The sequence below is a fragment of the Gossypium arboreum genome, chromosome 1 (assembly GCF_025698485.1).
Source record: "Gossypium arboreum isolate Shixiya-1 chromosome 1, ASM2569848v2, whole genome shotgun sequence".
NCBI classification, from domain to species: Eukaryota; Viridiplantae; Streptophyta; class Magnoliopsida; order Malvales; family Malvaceae; genus Gossypium; species Gossypium arboreum.
Window position 1 is genome coordinate 2,174,091 of NC_069070.1, and position 22,783 is coordinate 2,196,873.

At 30.2% G+C, this 22,783-nt stretch overlaps 2 protein-coding genes and 2 long non-coding RNA genes across 4 annotated transcripts; 2 read left to right on the plus strand and 2 right to left on the minus strand.

The window, feature by feature from the left end:
• Nucleotides 1-1,469: 1,469 nt before the first annotated feature.
• Nucleotides 1,470-3,209, plus strand: LOC108482114 (non-specific lipid transfer protein GPI-anchored 7-like). Its single transcript, XM_017785222.2, has 3 exons — nt 1,470-1,962; nt 2,481-2,513; nt 2,875-3,209. The coding sequence occupies exons 1-3, from the start codon at nt 1,653-1,655 to the stop codon at nt 2,955-2,957; spliced, it is 426 nt and encodes a 141-aa protein (XP_017640711.1). The 5' UTR covers nt 1,470-1,652; the 3' UTR covers nt 2,958-3,209.
• A 3,996-nt stretch (nt 3,210-7,205) lies between these two features.
• Nucleotides 7,206-7,641, minus strand: LOC108482210 (uncharacterized). Its single transcript, XR_001870850.2, has 2 exons — nt 7,603-7,641; nt 7,206-7,367 (listed from the first exon to the last, which is right to left on the minus strand). It is a non-coding gene; the product is annotated as an uncharacterized LOC108482210 (long non-coding RNA).
• Nucleotides 7,642-8,678: 1,037 nt separating this feature from the next.
• LOC108481783 (non-specific lipid transfer protein GPI-anchored 9-like) lies at nt 8,679-9,372 on the minus strand. The gene is made up of 2 exons (XM_017784864.1): nt 9,063-9,372; nt 8,679-8,704 (listed from the first exon to the last, which is right to left on the minus strand). Exons 1-2 carry the CDS (start codon nt 9,370-9,372, stop codon nt 8,679-8,681), a joined length of 336 nt encoding a protein of 111 aa, XP_017640353.1.
• Nucleotides 9,373-16,632: 7,260 nt separating this feature from the next.
• Nucleotides 16,633-19,114, plus strand: LOC108482472 (uncharacterized). The gene is made up of 4 exons (XR_001870885.2): nt 16,633-17,149; nt 17,556-17,585; nt 18,540-18,573; nt 18,932-19,114. It is a non-coding gene; the product is annotated as an uncharacterized LOC108482472 (long non-coding RNA).
• Nucleotides 19,115-22,783: the final 3,669 nt, after the last annotated feature.

The following is a 22,783-nucleotide window of genomic DNA, read 5'->3' on the forward strand; positions in this document are numbered from 1 at the left end:
GAGTCATATTTTATCATTTTAATTCGATTTAAAATTTTTTTCGAATCAAGTCAAGTAAAATAAAATTTAAGTCAAATCAAATTGAGTGAAATTGTTCGAGTTAAATTAACAAATGAAACATGTCAAATTAAAATCTTATTACAATATAACTAATTCTATATTAGAGCATATAAATTTGAAGCCATATATATTAGAAAACATTTTAAAAGCAAAATAATAAAAAATTGATAAACTTGAATAATTAATTAACTTATTTAGGTTTCAAAATTAATTTTTAATTTTTTAAAAATTTTAACTTTCTTTATATATCCTTTAGATTTTTTTAAAAAATATAAATTTTAAAAATTTTCTAAATATTTTAAATTTTAAAATTATTTTTCGATTTACCCACAATTTACGCAAGAGACTGACTTTAACAGAATATATCATTTCTTGCTACGGAGTTTGAAAATGGGTTGTCGATACTGCCGTACAAACATTAGATGCTGGATATCTTATGCATAGACTTGTGTAGTAGTTCAACACATTGTTGTACATAGGACAAATTGTGGCACCACCCGAGGGATTTCTATGAGTCCTCAAAAGAGGATGCTTCCGGAAAGAACTTTTATTCAAACATTAATTGGTTATGTATTAGTGGACGATATATATATATATGGGTCCATGGTGCATTGCCATTCGAAATCGAGGTATTAGGCTTGGGCTTGTCGATCGATTCAAAGCCTTTCGATATATATTCTTTAGAATTTTTTTTAAAAATATAAATTTTAGAATTTTTATAAACATTTTGAATTTTAAAAATTATTTTAATTTTGTTTTTGTAATTTTTGTTGAGAGATAAACCAATTTGCTCATTTTCAAAATTGACAAGGACCAAAGGGGTATTTACACTAATCTATTATTCGAATTATAAAATTCAACTCGATTCGAACTCGAAACTCAAATTATTTATTCACATTTATTCAAATTGACTTGAATAAATCAATTCGATTAACTCAAAATCTAAATTTATTTTTAATTTTTCTAAATCGAATCGAATTTTACTCGTATTATATTTCCTAAGTTATGGAGTATCATTCAGTTCTCTCAAATAAAAAATAATTTTTTATTTTAACAAATTTCTGCATCCGACTGGATTGAATTTGAAAAGCTTGACCAATAATTTGGTTTTTCTCTCTAAACGATTGAATAGATTTGTACATGTGCCACTCTCATCGATGCATGTGAAACAATTCAATTCTATACCCCCAAAAAATAGTATACTTTTTTTATTTGATTTAACCATGTATTTGTAATAATCATACACAAAAGTATGGAATCCATCGATATTTTTATGATATACATAAATAATAATATTCTTAATGATCAAATCAATAATTAATTTTTAATTAGATAAAAATTATATCTCTATAACTTTCTTCATAAAACCAATTAGGGGAAATTATGGAGCGTGAGATCAACCTCCATTAAGAGCACGTACGTAAATTTACCTTCTCTGTCCTTATTGAATCGAATACTGGTCTTAAACTCTGACCAAAACTCTCCACAAAATCGGTATATAAGCAATAGCATGGCAGCCAGGGGAGGGCTGAAAAACAACAACAAAAGAACACATATACAAACAGGGTCGAATTACAATTGAGAAAAACGCAATGGCTCAAAAGATGATGATGATGGCGGTCCTTGTGATATTAGGGACGATGATGGCAACGTTCACGGTTGCGCAAGAGACTTGTGCGCAGAGCCTGGTGCCTTGTGCTCCTTACCTTAACAACGCCACTGCACAACCGCAGGATGATTGCTGTAATCCTATCAGACAAGCCGTGGATACTCAACTTACTTGCCTTTGCAACCTCTTTAACGACCCTACTTTGCTTTCATCTTTTAACGTCTCCGTCTCTGAAGCTCTTAGGATCGCTCGTGAGTGTGGTGTCACTACAGGTCTCAACGCCTGCAACAATGGTTAGTGTTTCTAGCCATCACCTCTGTTTTTGTTTGGATGAAAAAAAATGGTTGATAACTTTATTTTTTATTTCATCATCAATCTTAAAGTAACTGGAATCGACTAGTTAGATCAAAAATCGATTGGTATATCAATTTAAATGATATTTGAGCGAACTGCTCGAAACCAGTAGAAAGCTAAAAGCTGAAACAAAAAACTGGCAATTGAACCAAGTTGCAGGACTACTTGGTGAGTTTAAACAAAGGGGTTGAACCGATATTTGAGTAAACTACTCAAAACCGGTAAAAAAAAAGTGATTGAACCAAGTTATTGATTTATAAAATTTTAATTGCTTTTGATTATTGTTGGACTATCTAATCAAACTAGTTAAATCAAGAACTTATAGTTTGACTGATTTAATTATTGGTTTGATCAAAATATGTAATTTTTTTTAATATTATTTATATTGGTTTTATTATTCATATTCAATTGTTGAAATACTAATTATTTAAATTTTGGATTACGTTTTGTTACACAGCTACTTCTCCCACGTCTGCTCCACCCCCGCCAGGTAACAAACCATATTTTTAATTTCTTTTTCGATTAAGCTTTTCTATTCTTTTTCTTAGGATGCAAAAATAATATAAAATGACTTGATTCTTCGAATTTAAATTTGAACAAATCCGGATGATGACAAGAATAAACAAATTAAAGTTCGAAATTGATTTAAATTTGAAATAATTTAGAACTTTTATAACCCAAAATTAATCAAACTTTAATTGGTGAAACCTAAAACCAACCCAATCGGGTTGTCTAATTTATAAATGAAAATATGAAAAAAAGGTCAAATATTAGTATTAGCATGAACTATCTTTGCCTAGTTCTTCATCCTTAATTTCTTTTTTTCCATTTTGGCTTCTAAATTTTTACAGGTGAAAGTGGAGGTGCTGATAGGATAGTATTGACCGGAATCACCACTTTGTTCTTATTTTTAGCATCTATAGCGTTGTACTAAGATGACATTCGGACGTTGGTGAGCTGATGAGGATTTTATACCGGAGTAAATAATACAGAGATCATTCATATTTAGGCATTTCGAGTTTGATTTATCTTGAGATTTTGATTGTTTGATACTCTCTTATGTATTTGTATACTTATTTGATTATTATTGTTAGCACAGTAAATTTTATTGTTGTTGTATGTCATTGTCAGCATCATTTTGGGTGTCCAAAATTGAATTACTCATTCCTTTGTAGTTAAGTTTCAACTTTGGCGTACCTGATAGCTTGATATTATATTATTATTATTTATATATTCTTCATTTGTTCACTTATTTGTTTATTGGTGAAACTTGATTCACAGTACATAGGTGAGGGTAAATTTTCAGAATTAGAATTGAATTATAAATATTTATGAGATTAAAATATATTAAAATTTTAAAAGTTTTAAAAATTAAAGTATAAATATATTATTTTTGACTCTTTGATGCTGCTTGTGCATATAAGCATCAATTAAGGGATTGCTCACCTAACATTCTTTTTGACTTTTGGTTAAAGTTAGTGACCTCTATAGTTACTGTTAAACACTTTATTTATTTATTTACAATATAAAGATTTTAATAATAATATCATCAACATTTGAATACTCTTTTAAGAAGAGGGAATCATTACCATGATCTCACCATTTTCGATGAACCCATCTACAATTATAACATCACCGGCCACCGTCCCTTCACTGACAACCACAACCATCACTGGATTCCAGGAGGAAAATAAACCAAAAATTATGCTTCAGATTGCCAAAACTATCAAGCTATGTATAAAAAAGAAGCATTCTAAAAGCCATAGGGGATACAGTCGAAAATATTGTGACGATTGACTATAATACAAATATTACAACTAGCAACAAATTTGCAGGAATGACTATTAGCCATTGATTTAAATGTTCCATTGGTATCTAAAATTTGTATTGATAACTCCATCCAAAGAGTTGAGTACGGATCACTTTTGAGTAGATGATCTGAAGGAAATATGTTGGATGCTACAAGGTGCTAGACCAGAAGGGGACCAAGTGGTGAAGAAGAAGACAATAGAGTCCAATGTGAATGCGCTAGTTGCCAACGAAAATTATGGTAAAGGGATGGTGGTAGAAAGAAAAACAAGGAGAAATACTAAGGAAACTAGCTGTAAAGAAAGAAGGGAAAAAGGGGAATCTAATCATATCAAGTTTTGATTTACTTGCTGATTTAACTGAGGAGGCTGGTGATACTGCTATTAATGGAAACCGGGATGGGAGAGTGGTTTTCTTTGGTAAATAAACTAAAAAAGTGTTTTAGACTAATCATAGAGTGGTCTCTAGCTTTAGCCAAAAGTAAAAAAATGCCATGTTAGCTAGGGGTGAGCAAAATCCGATTCGATTTGAAAATTTTGATAAAATTTTCAAATTTTGAATTAAATAGTTCGAGTTATTTGAGTTAATCAAGTTATTTGGGTCAACTCGAATAAAAAAATAAGTTTTTCGGTTTAACTCGAATGTGAATTACACAATTCAAGTTATCCGAAAATCCAAATAAGAAAAGGCAAAACTACGTCATTTTGATAAATGTTTACCTTTTTAAAGTTAAAAGTCAAAACCATTAAGTTAAAAGGTAAAACTATGTTGTTTTGATAAATGTTTACTAATAAAGTTAAAAGGCAAAACCCTTATATTGTTTATGTTCTTAAATAATTTTATACTTTGTTTTCTAGTTAAATAATCGGTTCATGTAAGCGCAACATTGAGTACAAATAATAGGATTCGTTAACTCGACTCGACTTGACTCGAAACTTTTTGACTTGATTCGATCCGATTAAAAAAAAATTCAAATTGAGTTCGGTTACTAAAATAAGATTCGTCAACTCGACTAACTCGAAATTTTTTGACTCGATCCGACTCGACTCGATCGAATGCTCACCTCTAATATTAACAATCCGTTAGTGGATTAATGGAATCACGAAAACTTTCAAAAACCCGATTGTAGGGAATTAACCCATATATATATATATGTAACAAACAAGTAAATATAATAAAATTGAGAAGATCAAACATGCAAATTTTACGTGGAAAAACTCAAAAGATGATAAAAAAAAACCATAAGCAAAATGAGATTTCACTCTAATAAAGGAAAGTACAAAATATGGAGAAATTAAAGGAAAACCTGAAGCCTTGAAAATCATTTATACCTTTGAGTAATTTTCATGCTATTTTATGACGACTCCCTTCCTCCCTTTTTTATTTTATCATTTATACCTTTTTAAAGTGCCAAAAAACCTAAAAATCACAACTTTTAGTTGTTAGCGCACATGGTTCCCAAAATCCACACACCTTGGACACACAACTGTGTGGTTCACATGGCTGTGTGGTCTGGCCGTGTGAAACTCTATTGCCCATGTGCAGCTTTCAAACTGCTCCAATGTTTTGATTTTCACTCGTTTTTCGCTCCTATTGCTCCCAAGTACTCTATTAAACTTCAAAACATGAATTTAAAGGATTCGAAGTATATAATTCACAATTAACACCACATAATCACCCAAAGATGCATTAAAAATGTGGCTAAAATATGTTATTTTTGACACTTATAAAATATTTTTTACAGGTTATGCAATTGTAATAAAATATTACATTTATATATCGATTCTTTTAGAAAAATATCAAATTGAGAAATTATTTGGAAAAGGCATTAAAAGTATGTTGAGGCAAGTTGTGGAGAAGCATTCTAAGTGTTATTTAGTAGTGGCCACTAAAATTCATCATTACAATAGTGCAACAAAACTTTCCATATTTGGTGTTGGAAGTTTATTAAATCAAAATCTTTGGGATATTAACTATGTTGATATTTTGGAGATACTGAAGCCCAACAACGAAAACTAATCCATTGCTTTATAACGATTAGATTGGATCAAATCAATCGAAGGCAACCTTAGATCATGGAGAATCGTGCCAAATCAAATTGAAGTTTACCTTGAAGATTGAATCTCCATCAGATCACGATTTATTTGACTTTGTTATTGTATAGCTTTTTTTTTTATTTTATAGCTATTGATTTTAAGGGGTTGCATTTGTATTCAATCACTTGTATGTTAGCAACCCTAGAAACTTATATATAACGAGGATTGTTTAGGTATGTATGAGAGCATCTTGAGAGAACTTTATTTGTTCATTAAGGAAATTTTTGTGTGCGTGCAATTGAAGTGTAAACTTTTAGTGTTTAATGTCTTAATTCTCAAAGGGAGAATTTAGATGTAAGTGTTTTAGTTTTTAGGTATAAAGTTGAGATCTGTATACTTAGGAAGTGATAGAGTGTAATTCACATATTGTATTTTGAATCGGAGATAGTTGAATTCCTCACTGAGATAGGCTTCGTAGATGTAAGGGAACTGAATCGCATAAATAAACTATTGTATTCTTTACTATTTTGTTTACACAGATTTCGTAGTGCCAAGCTGTAGTGATCATTGCAATCAGACATTTCCATTCAATTTAGGCAGTCCAAGCAATTAACCACATTAGGTCCCAACAATGTATACTTTTTATTTCTTTGAAGGAAAAGGGATAATTCTATTAAAAGGATGACAAAAGCAATAAACAAAAAAAAAAGTAAGGGGTCGACAAATTAATCCCAAGTTAATAGACTTACCCATTAGATCACGTCCTGAGTCCCTTAACTTTATTGGTGCTAGTAAGTTGATGCATATATGCAAATTTACTTTAGAAGGCAATTATGTTGTTAGGTGTGCAAAGTTGATGCATATATGCAACATCCGCATTAAAGGGTACGTAAGAACTTTAACCCTCTAAAGGATGATAAATTAGTATTTTAATTCTTTTTGTGAAAATTTATGAAATTATAATTTAATATTATAATAAAAATAAAATTTAACCTCTTAAAATAATATAATTCAATTTTAATCTTTAATATAAAACTTTAGATTCACTTTTATATTGTGAATTAAGTTTCGCCGATAAGAATAAAGTTGAACAAACAATATATATAATAATATATCAAGTTACCAGATTTAGGTATGCCAAAATTGAAACGAAAGTGCAAAGAAATATGTAGTTTTAACTTTGGACACCCAAACTGATGTTCACAGTGACAAAAACAATAATAAGACTAATTGAATAAATAACGTATATGCTAACAACATTGACCAAACAAGCATACAAATAAATATATAGAGAGAATCAGACAATAAAAATCTCAAGATAATCCAAACTCAAAATGTCTAGATCTAAATGGTCTCTTTATTATTTGGTCTAAGATGAAATTCCACTTTAGCTCATGTAGGAAATACGTTACCATAGTACACAATTATAGATGCTAAACATAAGAACAAAGTGATGATTCCTGACAAAGCAATCTTGTCAGCGCCTCCGCTTTCACCTCCTGTAAATTTTAAGATGAAAAATGGGGAAGAAAATTGCGATGAATTAACACTAGGGCAAAGACGATTTATACTAATACTAATATATGATCGAATTATTGATTTTTATCATCAATCAAGTTGAATTAAATTCATCAAATTGAATAAGTTGAGTTTGGTTTTCAATTCATGCTAAATGAAAATACAAAAAGAATAAAAATACTTATTGAAAAAAAGTTAAAAGATATGCTTTGATACCTGGTGAGGGGTGGAGCAGATGTGGAAGAAGTAGCTGTGCAACAAAACATAATCCAAAATATAAATAATTACTCTTTGATAAAAATTATGAAAAAAAGAAACTATTTCTTACAATTAAAAAATCCAAAAACAACAAACATTATGAAAGAAGAATTGAATAAATAAAAAGAAGAAAAATAAAAAAACAGTCGTTTTTTGTAATTTCATAAATTTGGATATTTATTTTATACTAAAATTCAATTTTGTATTTTCTTATTTAAGTTATAATCATATGCTTTTAAAGTTAATATAATTATATATTTTATCGATAATAAATTATAATAAGATAAATGTTTGAAGTAAAATTTTAAATTAAAAAAGTTAAACCAACATTCAACTTGTTTTTAAATTTTTTATTCCTTACTTGAATCTAAATTAAACCCCTCAATTGGATGGATTGGATTGGTTTTCAGTTAGATTGATTAATGTCAAATTAATTCAGTTTTAAAATTTTATATTATCTTGGGTATGAATTATTTTGGATTTAGATTATTTAAGTTTCAATCTTTCTTCATAAAAAAATTTTGAATCATTTTAAGTTTGAGTTTTATTTAGATTTAACACTGAATTTATATTTTTTTCAATATCATTTTGGATTTAAATAATTTTTAAGCTCAAGTTCTAATTTTTATGATCAATCAAATTAAATTGAATTTAAATTTGAATAAATCAAATCAAGTTTTTAAATTTATTTTCAATTTGTTGGGAATATTTATTTTAATATTTTTATTATTTTGATGTATTATATATTTTTAAAAATTATATAAAAATTAATATAGGTCGACCGGGTCTAAGTTTGAGCAAAATTTTAGGCCAATTTTTTTGGCCTAGCCCAAACTTGAAATTTTAGTTGAGTCCAGCCCGACGCATGAACACTTCTAGTTACCCTCCGATTAATCTCATAATAATTATGGAAATTAAGAATTTATCACAATCTTCTTTTGTTAAATATATAACTTTTTTTTTCCTTTTTTTCCTTCAAAGAAAAAGAATAAAAAAGTTTAATCGAAAAAGAAATAAAGATATGGTTTGTTACCTTATGGTGTAGGAGCAGGAGAAGGAGCTGTAGCAAGAAGACATAATCAAAACATGAATAATTAGTCTCTCATCAACATTATGAATGATTCAACCATATCTTACTATTTAGAAGCTAAAAAAATAACAGATTAATTTTGCTATTTCAATAAACAAGAAAACATGAGTTGATGGATTTTTGAAACTTAAAAAAAAAAAAAAACGGTATGCTAAAAGATTAATAATTTTGATGAGAAACATCAGCTGAATTAAGATTTTTTTAAATAAAAAAATTGAAATATCGGTTGAATCCCTTTGTAGGAACCAATGTAGCAGCTGGTTAATGTATCAACCAATTTTTTTCATCCAAACAAGAAAATAAAGAGGTGATGGCCAGGAACACTGACCGCTGATGCAGTCGCTGATTATATCAACGACACCGCACTGACTGGCGATCCTAATAGCTCCAACGTAGGGGATGTCAAAAGAACTAAGCAAAGAAGGCAGGTTGAAGAGGCTGCAAAGGCAAATAAGTTCAGTAGCGACGGCTTGTTGGAGAGGGTTACAGCAATCGTCTGGCAGTGTGACATCGGTGTTGTTGAAGTAAGGAGCACAAGACATCAAGCTCTGCAAACAAGCCGGACTTGCAACTGTAACGGTCGCCATCGTCGTCCCCAATATCACAAGGACCGCCATCATCAACATCTTTTGAGCCATTGCGTTTTTCTCAATTAATCTAATTCCGCTGTCTGTGTATGTGTTGTTTTTCTTCTCCCTGCCCTCCCCTGGTTACTATGCCATTGCTTATATACTGATTTTATGGAGCGTTTTGGTCAGAGTTGAAAACAAGTATTTGGTTAGTTCAATACCAACGTTATATATTTTTTTTCTCCAGGGTTTAATTAATAATAATAATTATTATTTTCAAATATTTAATTAATAATTAAATGATACTCCAGGGTTTACGATTACACTTGGATTACGTGGTTTTTAAAATCAAAGTGTTACATGCATTTTTTTTCTTGGGAAAAAAAATTATGTATTCCAAAACGTGTTTAAAATACAAACATTGTGAACCTTGATTAGGAAGTGCCTTGCACAAAGAAACACCAATAAAGAAAGAAGAATGGGTGAAGAACTCGACACCAAAAAATCAATTAATCTGATTGAGTATTAATTCAGCGATTTTTTTATTGTTATAATAACAAAAAAGTCAACACCAAAAATTAATTAATCTAATTGAGTATTAATTCAGGCGACTTTTTATTGTTATAATAACAAAAAATATGACTTAGAGCTGTATTATATAAAAAAATCATGTAATTTTAATATTTTAAAATATCTTTTATTTTTATATACTAATTTTCGATATAATATGCGTTGCATAAGAATATATATACATTTTTATTTTGTAATTTTATTAAAAATCATTAAATAAATAATATTCTAAAGATAGAAAACATTCAAATCGTAATTAAATTATGTATACACACATACAATGTTAGGCCCTGAATCTAGATTGGATAATTAGTGCAATTGACCAGGAGTCGTCGTTGGACTTTGGAGAAGGTGATAAAAGATTAAAAAAATATGAATAGATTTAATGGTTGTTTTTGGAGGATGGAAGCTTCTTATATCTTGATATTTTTTGATCCTAAATAAAATAATAAGTTGTATTATTTTTAAAAAAAATTATAAAATGTAATACAATAAAATATGAAAATCGGGGCATCGTTTCTTTTTGTTTGCAATAAAGCGTCAATTAGAAAAATTAAAAAGTTGGAATATTCTTTTTCCATGTTAAAAGCGGGACAAAAATTTTTTTTAGATCCCTTCGAACCCTAGGCCTTGGACGACTAAACTCATAAACTACCCTACGGTCGGGCCTGACTTCTTAAATTATAACAAAATGGTAATACTTTATTATGATAAGTGAAACAATTATTGTTATTATTAAACCATTTAAATGTATTAAAAATATAAAATAAACTAAAGACAAATTAAAAAAATTTAACTTCCTAAAAATAATGTAAAATAAAAGTATATATAGATTAATTAAAAAATATAACTTCTAGAAAATTTAAAATAAAATATAATTAAAAAAATACTAATAATATTACAGTATATTTAAATTTTCTATTTTAATCTTATGCTTCAATCTATCTTTCTCATCTCTATCTTCTATCTTGATTCTCTTGCTCAATCTATCATCTTCGTCATGATCTTCAATCAACATTAGATTTCTGATGTACTTAATTACTTCGTAGTTGCAAATTCCTTAAGCAATTAAAAATTATAATAAATAATACGAACTTATTGTTATAAATTGCATATTTTTAGTAATTAAAAAACATAAAGTAAAAATAATAACTTCATATTAAATAGGAAAAGTGAATAAAAGTGAGTTTAAAATAAATTTAGTACAATAAATTGGATAAGTGTCATAAAAGAATATCATAATTTTACCTCATTATTGATTAAAATGATTTTTCATCTCTTTCCAATGGTAATGTCATTTGATTATGACTTGAAATTTTCTATTTGAAAAACCATTACTTTAATGTTCCATTATTTTTAGACTCTTCAAACTTACCAATGTTAATAATCTCCATGCATACCGAAGACGATACATCTAGATTTTGAGACACTAAGGTAGCGAAGGATAGCAAGCAAAGAAAATCCACCCTATTTTTATCATCAAGACCATGTCCTTTAAAAAGTAACGGCTGAATGATCTAACAAATTAGACAATTCGTGGACGTTTTAAAATTGACGGAAATTCACGTGCGTCACTCCCTGATGCTATGAATTCCATGGCAAAGCTTATTGGTGAGCAAGTGGGGGCTCTTACTGATACGGTCATTGTCGAAACCATTTTTTTGGTTTGAAGAAAAACGGGGATCGACTTTGAAAACGAGATATGGAGTCGCCACCAATCCTTTTTGTTTAGGTGTGATTGGATCACCTAATAAACCATTTTATTCCATTTAAACCAATTTTGGCCTACATAAATTTGAGAAAACGGGTTCGGGAGTCGGTTACGTATGAAGAAGGATTAGCACCCTCACTACGCCCAAAATTGGTACCAAATTGATTAAGTACTGTCCTTATGTCTAAGTTTTAAAGCTATTTTTGAAATATGGTTCCTTTTGAAGCATTTGAATGGCTCAATTTGGTTGTCAAAATTCTCTTGTTTTAGAGGAATACAGCATCACATCCAGCACGATAGGACACGATCCTTTGTACCCTCGAAAACACTATAAATTTTGACTTCCAAAAGTTTATATGTTGAAAATTACAAAAGGATGCCCAATTATTTAGTCCAACGAAAAACCGAAACCCAGCACAGTAGGGCATGATTCCTCGAATTTTTAAACATTGAGCATTGCCTTATTTTAGGATTTAGAAGACATGAGTGAAATATTTCTAAAGCAATATTCGATTATTTTGAACAAACGGGAGATTGCAACCCAGCACGATAGGGCACGATTCCCCGAATTCCCAAACATCGAACATTACTTTCATTTTAAAGAATTTTTAAAACATGAGTGAAATTCTAAAGGAATATTCGATTATTTTGAACAAACAGGAAATTGCAACCCAGCACAATAGGGCACGATTCCCCGAATTCCCAAACATCGAACATTGCCTTCGTTTTAAAGAATTTTTAAATGAATATTCATAAAACCAACTTGAAACATATTAATTTGACTTGAAACAAAATGAAATAATTAATTTTAAAGAGTTGGACATTATGAAACGACGTTCCGTAAGCCAAAAGGAAAACGATGATCATGGCATAATACACACATAAGATACAATGTTTGATGAATGAAGGTAATATGGCCTTATTTAATCAACTAACAAAATAAACAATTAAATATAACTAACCTAAAAATATAACCCAATTTCAATCATGTAGGGAGAATAATTGATAGAACAATACCAAAATGAAAATAATAATATAACAATACATCACAACAAAACAAAACAAAACAATAGACACAATAATATGCCACAATAATACAAAGCCTAATATAACATAATCAATACAAGATGTACAAAACAAAATGAAAATTAAAAGAACAATATGGTATAAAACGAGTTTAAAATAATGATAAATACATAATATATAATATATGAATTGATGAATTTAAAAAAACTAGAAATATATATGTAATCATTTAAATAAATGTTATAGAATGAATATTTTAAATCAAATAATATACAAGGGCTAAAAAATATTTGTTAAAATATATAAAGGAAAATTTAAATAATGTATAGGATATAGAAGGATAACAAAAATACATAATAAAATATAATCTTAAAAACACATATAATAGGTTTACAAAAACATACACATGCATAAATAAATTTAGAAATAATTATTTGTAAAAAGAACATGCACTTAATAATGCATTTAAAATTAAATTAATTTTATTATAAATTATATATAATAGACTTAAAACATACTTGTATGTGCCAATATATATGTATATGTATAATAATAATTTAAGTAATATGTAAAACATGCATACAAAACGTATTAAAATAACAAAAATGTATATTAAAGTGTATGAATAGATTCAAAAACATGTATGAAATAACATAACATTAATAATGTACATAGAATAAAGTTAATTTTATTATAAAGTATATATATAAATATAATGATGTATGAAAACATTTATATAAGGAAAAATATGCAAAATGAGATGATAATATTACAAAAACGAATTTACAATAATAAAGAAACAATTACCAAGGTAGTTTAAAATGTACAAATAAGTAATCAAGAATAAAAAGCTATAAGATAGAAAGACTTAATTAGAATTAAATTAAAACAAAAGGGATAATTTGAAAATAAAATGATAACGATCAAAAGGGGCCAACAAGCAATACGCGCGGACGTAGAGGGACCTAAACTGGAAATATACCAGCTCCCAAAGCGCAGTGTTAAAACGCGGGCCAAATTGCAAACACGCGCAAATTACAGGGCAAATTTAAAAGAACAAAGAAATCTGGACTAAGCCTAATCAAACACCAGCGCGAAAGGAAAGGACCAAACCTGCAAATAACCCTTCATCGCAAAAACACGCGGGTCCTGAGGGTACTCGGGTCGAGTCCGATCGGGCATGGTCTTTACGGCGCCGTTTTGGAGCCACTGAGACAGGCTCAAAACGGTGCCATTTTTGGTCCTTTATAAAGGCTAAAACAAAGCCAGAAAACTCATTCAGCCGAACCTTAGCCCTTTCTTTCTTCTTTTCCAAACCCTAAATCCTTTCTTCCATACACCGATCCACCATCACGAACAGCGGCCAGCATTTTCAAACTTCAAAGAGGTGGTTTTTAGCCTTGAGATTCCTCTTATGCTTTGATTTCAACGAAGTGAAAAGGAACCGATGGCCGACTTGCAAGGTAAGGTCTCGTTTTCCCTCTTTCTTTTGTTTTTAAATGCAAAAAATGAGAAAAAAAAACGAAGGAAGCAGATAGAGAAAAACGCAATAGATCTAGAGACTCAAAACAGAAATCACCTTTTGAATTGCTTTTGAATTTTTTTCTTTCAAATTGCTTCTTTCAGTGTGCGTAAAAAATATACATAGACTATTACATTGCTTTTATAGCCGAAAACAGAGAAAAACGAAAAAGAAAATATGAATTTCTTGTTTTTTCCTCTTTGCTGTGCTGGTGTTTTTGCATTTGCTTGCAGGTACGGAGTTCGCTGGCATTGTACGGAGGTACGGAGAGGCTACGTGGCTAGGTGGTCGTGGCTGTGGGCGCATGGAGGCTGGGCTTGGCTGTGGCGCAAAGTCCTCGCTAGGGTTTCCAGCGACCAAAATTTTGGGTCATTTGGGCTTGAATTTTTGGGTCTAGGTTTTAGGTTTGGGCCGCATTCGTTGTTGGGCCATGGACCATTGTAATTTAGGTTATAATTTTGGGCCCTGAACTGTTTAAAACTGGACTGTTATAATATTTTTATTGTAATAATTTTTCTTTTTGGGTTTTGTGTTGTACGGGCCCGGGCTAAATTGGCCCATTACAGTCATTACCAACGATGAGGGAGATAAAGCTTCATTGGGCCTTTGAAAGGTTAGTCCTCGTACTTTTAATTATTATTTATGAATTTTATATTTTTTCTTGGAATTGTCAGGGTAGCGCGAGTTCGAAGTTTATTCGGGTTTTTCATGAATACAATCAAGAACATAAACCCGATTTGATCAACCTTTTGGAAACGAGGGTCAGTGGGGAAAAAGCTGATTTGATTATTGCGAAGCTTGGTTTTCATTACTCGCATTGAGTAGAGGCAGTGGGTTTTTTAGGTGGAATTTGGATTGGTTGGAAAGAATCTATTTGTGTGGAGGTTCTCAAAAATATATCCAACGGGGTGGTAATCAAAGAGGAATCTGAAAAAGATGAGAAAAAATGAGTCTAGTACTATGAGTGTCAAGGTCATTGTCATATCTAGCCCAAGTGTTCAAACACTTTGAAAAAGAAAAAAGAAGACACTTTGTGTGACATGGAGTGATGAAGATTCATCTAGTAGTTCAAATTCAAAGGATGATCATCACACTAATTATGTTGCTTTTTCAGTTGGTCCTACTAAACTGGATGATGAAAACTTAGATGGAGACTTAGATATGCAATTAGATGAGGAGTTTTTGAAGACATACGAAGTGATGTTAGGAAAATGAGGGCAAGTATGTGACTTCAATGATCAATTGCTTAAGGAAAATAATCAGTTGAAGGATGAAAATGCAAAGCTGGTTAAACAGGTGGAAGCAAAAGAATCACTCATTGCTGAGGAACTTGACAACTTTGTGAAGGTGAAGTAGGAACTTGTTAGTACAAAACTTACGCTTGAAAAGTTTAATAATAGAAGCAGCAAACTCAATGAGATCTTAGCAGCTAGGAAAAAAGAACCAATCATAGGAGGATTAGGCTTTGTTGATAAAGGGAAGGCTGTAATGAAAAGTCCTATAGTCTTTGTAAAAACATCTAGTTTGAAGGAAGTAAGTGAAAGACCTAAGCCAATGTTTTTCAAGCTATCCAAGAAGATTGTTCATTCCCGTAAGGCGATTTACCATTATTGTGGTACTCCTAGTCATAGAAGACCTTATTAGCTCAAGATATTGCATGATCTAAGTTGGAGGCGCAATGCCTAAGGAAGTGCCCACTCTTTGTGACACCTCAGTTGCGAGGAAGTAAAAACAAGTATGGATGAATAAGAAGACTAAATTATGATATTCTTGCATCATCCTTATTTAGTTTATTATACTAAATTTATTTTAAACTTACCCGTATTCTCTTCCCCTATCATTCTACTGTTCAGATAAAAGTTTCACCTTATAATTATAAGTTCTTATTAATTTTAGTTATAATTTACATTTTTTCTAAGTACTATTACTGTTTTAATTATAATTTTTAAAACCTCCAAATTACAACAATAAATTCTTATTATTTATTATTATAATTTTATAATTGTTTAGGAAATTTTCAACTACTGAAAAAATTAATTCCATCAAAAGTTGAGTGTTGATCAAGATGGTAACAACGATGATAAATTGAACCAAGAAGATGAAGACCACAATGATAGAAATTTAAATTTAATTGTATCATTATTAGTATTTATTTTAAAAATATATTTTTATTTCCTAGAAAGTTAGATTTTCTACTTTACTCTTTTTCTGACAAAAAATTATTAAATTTAAAACGAAACAACATGCCATACTTTTATTTTAATTATTTTTAAGTAGTTGAAGTTTTTTAATTTGTCTTTAATTTATTTCATATTCTTTTACAACACTATTAAGTAATTTAACAAGAAGAATAATGGTTTTTCACTTGTAAAAATAAACTAATAATGATCAGACTTTCCCAAGCAAGGAAGACCCACCATTTTCGGATGATTTAAGAAGCTTCCATCCTTCGTTAAACCTATTCATCATTATCACCTTCTCCGGACTCCAACGCTCCTTTTCAGCTCATATTTGTTCTTTGCACTGTTTTCTATTCTATTCAAAAAAATTTACGTCCGTATTGAACCAAATGCTTGTCTTAAACTCTGACCAAATGACTCCAAAAAAATTGGTATATAAGCAATGGTAGAGCAGCCAGAAGAGGGCAGGGCAGAAGACGAAAAACATCTACACACAGAGTGAAATTAGAGTAATTGAGAAAAACGCAATGGCTCAAAAGATGTTGATGATGGCGGTCCTTGTGATATTGGGGACGAAGATAGCGACAGTTACGGTTGCGGATCCGACTTGCTTGCACAGCTTGAAGTCTTGTGCTCCTTACTTGAAAAACGCCACTCTCCAACTGAAAGGAGATTGCTGTGACCCTCTCAGAAAAACTGTCGCTACTAAACTTACTTGCCTTTGCAGCCTCATTAACAACTCTACTTTGCTTAGTTCTTTCAACATCCCCATCGCTGCAGCTCTTAGGATCACTCGTGGCTGCGGTGTCACTGATCAGATGAAAGGCTGCATCTCCGGTCAGTGTTTCTAGCCATCACCTCTTTGTTTGGATAAAAAAAAAAGGGTTGATACCTTCTTTTATTTCATAAAAAAAAATCGAAAACCAGCTACCATATTGATTCAAACAAAGAAATTGAACCGATATGTAAAAATCTTAATTCAGTGGTTGTTCTCATCAACATTTGCAAATCCATCCTCCTCCTCCTATTTAGAATCACTAAATTTTTAATTAGGAATATAATACTTCCTTAAGGCGTTTATATTCTCATTCTCTTGATTCTTCAAATAACAACAATAGAATTGAGCTAAAGCTGGATCATCATTTTTTTTAAATTTTTAAATAGTAAGATATAGTTGAATCATTCATATTTTTTTTTACGAGAAACTAATTATCCATGATTTGATTATGTGTTCTTGCTGCAGTTACTCCCACACCTGCTCCTTCCCCATGAGGTAACAAAGCAGTCTTTAAATTTTTTTAGAAGCAACTTTTTATTCTTTTCTTTGGACACCCCCCAAAAAAAAATTGTATATATTTAACAAAAAAATATTGTAATGAGTTTCATTGGAGGGTAAAATTTAAAGTGAGTTAAACCCAAAATAATTTAAATTTAAAGTGATTTAAAATTTTTGAAACGGAATTTATCTGAATTTACTTGATTTAACTCAAAACCAACCTAATCTGTCAAATTGAGAGGTGGAAGTAAAGAATAAAAATATGAAAACAATTAAATCTTGGTATTTGATATTAGCATGAACAAGTCGATGAGACCATTGTCACTACAATCAACATTTGTAGTTATTGAGAGGAAAATTGTGAAGGTCGGTAGTGTTGTATTTTTTATGGCAGATAAGAAATGAAATGAAATGGCCTCAACCTTGGTGATAGCAAGTATAATTTGTGGAGACATGTTTAAAGTTTGGTGGTAAGCATTAGATTTGATGTCAAATGTTGGTTTTCAATTGTAGAAAATGTTATATTATGGGACGCTGTAAATTTGAACTTTTGAATGCTGTTCTTGTTGTGTTTATAATAAATCAATTTGAATGAAGACAAAAAAAATAACTTTACTTAGTGCTTCAACCTTAATTTTTATTTTTAAACTTATAAAATGTTAGTTCAATTATTTATCTCACCATATTTTATTATTGACAAACCATACAATTATATCAATATAACATAAATAAAATAATTTAACTTTTAATGTTTTAGTATAAATATTAAATATAAAATTTTGTGAAATTAAAAAATTACTTTCTTAATTATATTTTTCTTTTGTTTTTATTCAATTATTGATTCATATTCTTTGTACTTTTTAACTTTTATTTGTAAGATATGGTTGAATTTTTCATAATTTTTATTAGAAACTAATTGTTTATATGTTGGATTATGTTTTGTTGCTATAGCTAATTCTCCCAAAGCTGCTCCACTCATTACCAGGTAAGAAAGCATTTTTTTTTCAATAAACATTTTCATTAACTTTTTAAATTTTTGTTTGGCATGAAATGAAAACTTAATTCAATTGATTCAATTAGAATTTGATTCAATTCAATTGATTCTGAATAACAACAATTTGAGATGAAAATTAATTTAAATCTGAAATTATTTAAAATTTTTAAAACCTCAAAATTATATTAATTTGACTTAAAACCAACCCAATACGTTAAATCGGGTTATCTAATTTAGGGATAAATATATGAAAAACAGGCGATCATATATATTGGTATTAGCATGAATTTCCATTTCCTAGTGCTAATTCATCGTAAATTTCTTTCCCATTTTCTATTAAAATTCGCAGGAGGTGAAAGTGGAGGTGTCAACAAGAAAACTTTGACCAGAATCACCACTTTGTTCTTTTTTTTTTAAAGCATCTATAGCTCTCTACTATGGTGACATGTTTCCTACATGAGTTGAATGGGGAGATTTCATCTCATAATAATTAATAAATAAATAATAAAGAGAGCATTTCAAGTTTAGATTATCTTGAGATTTCTATTATCTGATTCTCTCTTTATATATTTATTTGTGTACTTGTTTGGACAGTGTTGTTAGCATGTACATTATTTATTCATTCAGTCTTATTATTGTTGTTGGCCGGTCACTGTCAGCATCAATTTTCTTTTACTTTCGTTTTAATTTTGGCATACATGAATCTGATAGTTTAATATATTATTATATTATTTTTATATATAATGTTTGTTGTTCACTTATTTGTTTATTTTTATTTTTATTGGTTAAATTTGATTTCATAATCTAGTACAGATGAACCTAAAGTTTTATATTAAAGATTTAAATTGAATTATAATATTTTAAGAGGTTAAAATTTAATTTTATCATAACATTAAATTATAATTTTATAAGTTTTTAAAAAAATTAAAATTTGATTTATCATTTTAAGAGGGTTAAGGTTCTTACTTGCCCTCTAATGTCGATGTTGCATATATCCATCAACGGTAGTCTTTTAATCGTTTGGTTATGTGGCATGTATATAGAATTCGTATGGCATATGTGTCATTTTGAATGTTCATGAACTTGAGCCTTATGTGATATTTGATTTTGGATGCTTACATGTTATGTATATAAGCGAGTATGATGGCAAAATTTTGAATATGGAATGGTTGGGTTAATGCTATGAGAATGGTGTAAAATTGTTCAATATGTGATAGTTGGATGATAGCTTAACGAGATGTCTTCAATGGCATCTAAATGATATTTGTGGGTATGATTTGGTATAAAAACATGATGATATGGGATGTTGGATTGTATGATTTATTTGGTAAGAAATGTGCATGATTAGGTGCACTGTTTGGATGCTAATTGTGAAATGAGGAAATTGTGGTTTGAGAAAATGAGTGATTGTGGTAAAATGGTATGTTTGATTTAGTTGTTTGCAGGGCTGAAGTGTGCCATAGGCATAAATGAGTTTAAGTTAAGCTTTGGTATGAATTGGTTTTCAAAATGGTCATTTTTGTAAAATTTCTAGAAAGTATCGATACCTTTAATTAAAGTATCGGTACTTTATCAAATGAACAATATTTTAAATTGGTAGAATAGTAAAATGGTATTGATACCAATTTAAGTATTGATACTTATAGAATAAGTATTGGCTTCAAATCTAGTGATTTTTTAAATATTTTGTGGAACAAACAGAATGCCAATTTGATATCAATACCAAGACAAGGTATCAGATTCTTATAAGAAAGTATCGATATCTATTGGTTTTAATTTGATTTTTAAGAATTCAAAGCTAATAATGGTATCAGTACCCTGTCTAGGTATTGGTATCTATACTCAAATTTTAGAAAGTTTTCAGATTAGTCATTTTCATGCTTGGATCAATTTAATAACATTTATAAGTTCGATTAAGTCCCGCTTTTGTTTAAGTAAATCCTTTTGTACATGTATTTTATGGAATGAGTTTATGTTTAACTTGAATTAATTGATAAAATTTGTATGTGATTGCTCCGGTAACATTAGTAGCATCCCATAGCTATGGTCCGGCGACCGGATTAGGTAAGGGGTGTTACACCTTACTCATGTATACCTAGAGTAGTCAACAACACATCCAAGGACATATCTCTTCTCTCTTAGGCTTTCTATATGCATAAGGACAAATGAATTAATGTGCAAGAGCTCAAGTTGTGCTTTGGTCTGGATATGAGCCATTTTTTTTATGTTTCTCTCGATGTTGTTTGCCTTTCATATAACTACTACACAGCTTAGGAATGGTTCTTGAAAGATTTGAGATTCCTCAAATTGTCTCATATTTAACCAATCTATGTATCTCATGCCATAGCTTCAATTCTGAGGTTGCAATACTATTGCAAGTTACAGGCAACATCACTTTGTAGTAGTTGTTGAAAGTACAACCACCCTCCATGTTCACGTCATTAGAATCATTAGTAACTATACGCTTCTTTTTTAGTGAAAATCACAAGCATATCTTAGTTACACAATTGACTAATATTTATAATATTGGCTTTAAGATCAAACACCAAAAAAAAATCTTCAATAGAGGCATGCTTGAAACATTCAAGGTCCCTCTATCAAGAATTTGCCCTTTCCTTCCATCACCAAAGGTCACCATTCCAATTTGAGAATCTTCAAAATCAGTTAAGTAGGACTGGTTACTTGTCATGTGCCAAGAATAACCGCTATCAAAATACCATACCCCATCAATGGTATACTTCAGAGAACGATGAGCAACTAATATTTCCCTAGCCTGCTTTTTTACCCATATTTGTTTTTGTGGCTTTATAACTGATGTGCCATGAGGAGTGGGCGCTTCCTTAGGCACTATGCACCTCCAACTTAGTGGGGAGAATACTAGTCTTCTAGAATACAAAAGCAAGGAAATTATCATAAGGTGTGATAGATTCAGGTTCATTTGTTGTAAGTTTTGAAGATAGTGGATATTTCTTATTGAGTTAGGCTTTGCAAATGTAAAGAAACCAAATTGTATAAACAAACTTTATTATCTCATGTTTTTATTATTTGTTTCGCAATGGTTGAAGAAGTGCCAACTTTGGCATGCAAAGTTGAAGAATATTCAAATACCAAACTAGTCAGGAAGATGTTGAGATATCTTCCTAAGAGATTCTTTATTAAGGTCACTTTTATTAAGGAGGCTAAAGATCTTAAAAGTTTGGCAATCGATGAACTTATTGGCTCTTTGCAAACTTTTGAGATAAATCTTGAGGATGCTAAACGCAACAAGATAAAATGTGAGAAAAGTATTACTTTCCAAGTAAAATAGTGCAACTGAAGAAGTTCAAGAACATATTGTCTTAGCCACACAGAGCTTCAACAAATAATTCAAGAAGCAATAAAGGAGAATAAAAAAGTTTGAACCTAGCACAAATATTCCCAAAAACATATCCAACGGGGTGGTAATCAAAGAGGAATCTGAGAAAGATGAGAAAAAAGGAGTCTAGTACTATGAGTGTCAAGGTCCTGGTCATATCTAGTCCAAGTGTTCAAACACTTTGAAAAAGAAAAAAGAAGACACTTTGTGTGACATGGAGTAATGAAGATTCATCTAGTAGTTCAAATTCAAAGGATGATCATGTTGCTTTTTCAGTTGGTACTACTAAAGTGGATGATGAAAACTTAGATGGAGACTTAGATATGGGATTAGATGAGGAGTTTTTGAAGACATATAAAGTGATGTTAGGAAAATGAGGGCAAGTATGTGACTTCAATGCTCAATTGCTTAAGGAAAATAATTAGTTGAAGGATGAAAATACAAAGTTGGTTAAACAGGTGGAAGCAAAAGAATCACTCATTGCTGAGGAACTTGACAACTTTGTGAAGGTGAAGAAGGAACTTGTTGGTACAAAACTTATGCTTGAAAAGTTTAATAATAGAAGCAGCAAACTCAATGAGATATTAGCAGCTAGAAAAAAAGAACCAATCAAAGGAGGATTAGGCTTTGTTAATAAAAAGGAAGGTTGTAATGGAAAGTCCTATAGTCTTCGTAAAAGCATCTGGCTTGAAGGAAGTAAGTGAAAGGCCTAAGCAAATGTTTTTCAAGCTATCCAAGAAGATTGTTCATTCCTGTAAGGTGATTTACCGTTATTGTGGCACTCCTAGTCATATAAGACCTCATTAATTCAAGATATTGCATGATCTAAGTTGGAGGCGCAATGCC